Source organism: Scomber japonicus, chromosome 7 (assembly GCF_027409825.1).
Source record: "Scomber japonicus isolate fScoJap1 chromosome 7, fScoJap1.pri, whole genome shotgun sequence".
NCBI lineage: Eukaryota > Metazoa > Chordata > Actinopteri > Scombriformes > Scombridae > Scomber > Scomber japonicus.
In genome coordinates, this window is record NC_070584.1 from 37,000,904 (window position 1) to 37,005,903 (window position 5,000).

The 5,000-nt window shown below is 41.3% G+C and overlaps 1 protein-coding gene across 1 annotated transcript; it reads right to left on the reverse strand.

Moving 5' to 3' along the window:
- Nucleotides 1-2,633: 2,633 nt before the first annotated feature.
- On the reverse strand, nucleotides 2,634-4,256 carry LOC128362383 (uncharacterized). Its single transcript, XM_053323123.1, has 2 exons — nucleotides 4,067-4,256; nucleotides 2,634-3,667 (listed from the first exon to the last, which is right to left on the reverse strand). The coding sequence occupies exons 1-2, from the start codon at nucleotides 4,254-4,256 to the stop codon at nucleotides 2,634-2,636; spliced, it is 1,224 nt and encodes a 407-aa protein (XP_053179098.1).
- Nucleotides 4,257-5,000: the final 744 nt, after the last annotated feature.

Here is a 5,000-nt window from a genome sequence, read left to right on the forward strand (position 1 = left end):
AAGACCGGCGGTCTCCTTCACCAGTGTTACAAATTAGATATCAAGAATGAGTCTTCCCAGAGCCAGTGTGATCTACAGATGCCCCATACAGAGCACAGCACAACAACACTGACCTGCACCAAATGTCTAACATTTTATGAAACCTATGTCAAACTCAACCCTGCTCAAATTAGAAAGTTGACTGAAGAGACCCAGATACAGAGTGCATCACAACTATGGCACGATGCAAGGAAGCTGCGACTGACTGCCAGCACGGCGAAGAGAGTGCCCAGACGAAGCACCACAAACCCCAAAAAATTCCTCAGTGAACACATATACCCCACCTTCACTGGCAATACGGCAACTAAATATGGGAATGAAAATGAGGACAAAGCCATCCAGGTCATGGAGGCTCAAGGGCACAATGTGGAGAGGAGAGCCCTGGTGGTTTGTCCTGACCATCCCTGGTTTGGAGCAAGCCCTGATGGAATTTTAAACTCAACACAGCTCCTAGAAATTAAGTGTCCCCTAAAGAGTGCTATGTCACTAACAGAATTTCTTAGTCGGCCAAATGGTGACATCAGATTCTTGAAAGATGGGCAGTATCTCATTCTTCCTAATGGGCAAAATGGATACTACCTCCAGGTGGGTAAATATTGTTACTTATAATCTATGAATTCATGTCACAGGTACTTGTAAACCTTCATTAAAACAAACTGTAAGCCATATTATTTTACATTTATTCTTCCAGGTCCAGCTGACAATGATGTGCCTGGGACTGCAGAGCTGCAAGCTTGTTATCTGGACACCAAATGAGCACATGGAATTTGACATATCATATGACAAAGAATTTACAGACACACACATGACACACCTCCAAAATTTTTACTTTACACACATGCTTCCAAAATTAGTCGATGATTTTGTTGCTAAGAAAATTAAGCTCTGCCCCAAATACCAGAATCTGTTAAAAATACAGTAAGCAGATGACAGATGTGTTAAGCGTCAGAGGGAGAGAGAGAGAGAGAGGGAGAGAGAGAGAGAGAGAGAGAGACAGAGACAGAGAGAGTGAGAGAGACAGAGAGAGAGAGAGAGAGAGAGAGAGAGAGAGGGAGAGAGAGAGAGGGAGAGAGACACAGAGAGAGAGAGAGAGAGAGAGAGAGAGAGAGAGGGAGAGAGACACAGAGAGAGACAGAGAGAGAGAGGGAGAGAGAGAGAGAGAGAGACAGAGAGAGAGAGAGAGAGGGAGAGAGACAGAGAGAGAGAGAGAGAGAGAGACAGAGAGAGGGAGAGAGAGACAGAGAGAGAGAGAGAGACAGAGAGAGAGAGAGAGAGGGAGAGAGAGGGAGAGAGAGAGAGAGAGAGACAGAGAGAGTGAGAGAGACAGAGAGAGAGAGAGAGAGAGAGAGAGAGAGAGAGGGAGAGAGAGAGAGGGAGAGAGACACAGAGAGAGAGAGAGAGAGAGAGAGAGAGAGAGAGGGAGAGAGACACAGAGAGAGAGAGAGAGAGAGAGAGAGAGAGAGAGACAGAGAGAGAGAGAGAGACAGAGACAGAGAGAGAGAGAGAGAGAGAGAGAGAGAGAGAGAGGAGAGACAGAGAGAGAGAGAGAGAGGGAGAGAGACAGAGAGAGAGAGAGAGAGAGAGAGAGAGACAGAGAGAGGGAGAGAGAGGACAGAGAGAGAGAGAGAGAGAGAGAGACAGAGAGAGAGAGAGAGAGAGAGAGAGAGACAGAGAGAGGGAGAGAGAGACAGAGAGAGAGAGAGAGACAGAGAGAGAGAGAGAGAGAGGGAGAGAGAGAGGGAGAGAGAGAGAGAGAGAGACAGAGAGAGAGGATTTAAGTTTTGTTTTATTAAAAACATAAAACACAATCAATTACAATCTGACATCACACTATTTAGACATTTTTTCCATAAAAAATAACTCAACTATTTATAGATTAGTGGGTAATTCATTTCATAATAGATTAATTGTTGCAGCTCAAACTACTGTATACAGCACTTTACCTGTTGAGAGGGTCAGAAAATGTTGTGAATTCAATGTTTGATATTTATTTTCAAACATGTGTAACAATTTAAGTGTAGTTTTATATAAGTGTAGTTTTATATAATTTGATTGATTGATTGATTGAATTATTCACTTTGTCATTCTTATGCAGGTACATAACGAAATACTATTTCACAAGTTAAAACACTTCAAAAGAGAACAGTGCAATAACATTTAAAATAATTTTCAGAAAATGTTCAATGAATTCAATATGTAAGTGTAGTTTTATCTAATTTGTTATAAGAAAATGTTCAATGAATTCAATATGTAAGTGTAGTTTTATCTAATTTGTTATAAGAAAATGTTCAATGAATTCAATATGTAAGTGTAGTTTTATCTAATTTGTTATAAGAAAATGTTCAATGAATTCAATATGTAAGTGTAGTTTTATCTAATTTGTTATCAGAAAATGTTCAATGAATTCAATATGTAAGTGTAGTTTTATCTAATTTGTTATCAGAAAATGTTCAATGAATTCAATATGTAAGTGTAGTTTTATCTAATTTGTTATAAGAAAATGTTCAATGAATTCAATATGTAAGTGTAGTTTTATCTAATTTGTTATCAGAAAATGTTCAATGAATTCAATATGTAAGTGTAATTTAAATGTCTCACTTTCCACTTGAAATAAGTTGACCTCTTAAATTCACTAAACCAGCACAGATCTTGAGCATTTTGTCTATTTTTGTCACCAAGTTAATGGGCACTGTTTGAGAAAGAATCTTGTACACCTTCAGACGCCTTATTGCCCGTTCAACATGAATGCGGGCATGAGCAATGCGACGTGTGCGTGTGACCCCATCATTTGTCAGCTGGCATCCTTTGCGTGTGAATGTTGGAATGATTAGATTCACCCTTCGCTCCTCCAGCAAGTCCCTAACTGTGAAACCACGGTCACCCATCACCTCATCTCCAGCACGTAAATAGTCCAGAAACCCTGAGTTCTGTGTTATGTACCTGTCACTGCATTTGCCACCATACGCATCTGAAATAAACATGATAATTCCAGAGGGAGAAACTGCCACTAAATATTTCACTGTGTTGCTGGCATAGTAGTGACTATATGATTCACTTCTAGAGTCCAAGTTTTTGGCTTTCTGCAAAACTGTCTCTGTGCAGTCAATTACACAGGTTGTGTTCGTAAAGTGCTCTTTAAAAGCTTTTGGCAATGTTGCTTTGATTGTTTCACGAGGCAACCACAAAACAAGATCCTTGGTGTGTTCAGACATTATGTCTATCCACATTCCAACAGTCTTGCTGACCTGACCTTGTGACGTTTTAAACCGCTGTGCTAAATCAGCCATGACAAAGTTTTGCCTTAGTTTCATTAAAGCCATTAGAACTTGGTCCACAACAGGCATCGATGATGAAGTAGGAGCGAATGGTTGTAGGCAGGATACAAGTGTGTGAAACACAATGAGTGGAATCCCTGTATACAAGAGGGAGTCTGCATCGCCCTTCAAAATACTGTCTGCAACTGGGTGTGGCAATTCTGGGGATGGTGCACTTATTCCTAATGTGATGCTGGGTCTTTTTGAATAGGTGTGGTCCTCCATCCCTGGGTCTGACCACTGTGTTTGGGCATCACAGGTTAGCTTTTGTGTTGAGCACAGCTCCTCACTCTGATCCATCTCATGAAGCTCATCTGAGGGTAACAATACAGTACACAGTTATTAAGACATGATACTATATCACAGCTACAACTTAAAATTGTTGTTCTGACATCATATGCAAACAACCAACAAAGTGACACCAATTGCAGGCAATAATGTTAAATTCTTCGTTATAACATGACAATCTGTAATTTATAGATAGATTACATGTTTTTAAATTTATGAGAATATTTGTGAAAGATCTGGGAAAATAAAAAAACTGCATTTTTCTTCTATAGACATAGTGAAACTACAGGTATGTAGGTACTATTTTTAGTTTAACGCTGTCCTGCAGTCTGTGTCAAACACATTTTAACTATACAGAAAATAACACTAAATGTTGTCATTACAAATACTACAATGATGTGTTCTTCATACACCTGAAATCATACCTGATGTTCTCCTGACAGTGCTGCTGTCAATCCTTTTGAGGATCCGGCGTCTCTTCTCAGGTGGTTTGACGTAGCCCAGCCACAAAGTAGGATGCGGGTTTTCCTCCGTTGGTTTTTTGTCCACAAAATGAATCGAGCAGACATACAGTGTTTTGGGTGGTTTCTTCAAGTTGATGTTTTTCAGCCACATTCTCTTTGATTCGTTGTCCTTAGGTAGGCGATGGAAACTGTAGCGCTTTTCACATGAACACTCTCGTTTTGTTTTGGGTGCATGTTCAAAACACCGTTGTTGAAGCCACAGGTTAAGCTTAGTCTGGTTGTTAGTACAGCCGTGAACGGCGCAACAGGTACCTGAGCTCCGCAAGGACATTTACAGTATTTTAATTAAATAGTTAAATGTTTAATATTAGTTAAATATCTGTAATAAATTACTCTAAAGAAAAGCTGCCATCCACGTTAAGCTACCAACGGTTACTACTACTTCCGGCGTCTAACAGGAAGTCGCGCCCATAATCATTTCTACAGTAGCGCCTTCCAGAATAAGGTGGATAGCTCCCCTGTTAGCTCCCCTGTTAGCTCTCCTGTTAGCTCCCCTGTTAGCTCTCCTGTTAGCTCTACAGCTAGTCGCGGTTAGCGGTTAGCCATGGCTTCTCTCTCTCACTCTCCTGCTCTGTCTTGCTCGGTGTGTCTCATGTTTAGCTACTCCTCTGCCTCCTTTGAAGGTACTGATACCTGTACTAAGTGTAGTTTGTTTGTAGCCTTGGAGGCGAGGCTTAGTGAGTTAGAAGCTCGGCTCTGCACCACGGAAAGCCAGTCAGCTCCAGTAATTAGCCAGCCCCCTGTAGCCGGTGCGAGCCTACCTAGTACTAGCGTAGCTGCTAATCCCCCGGTGCCTCCCGAGCAGCCGGGAAACCAGGATGGCTGGGTGACTGCT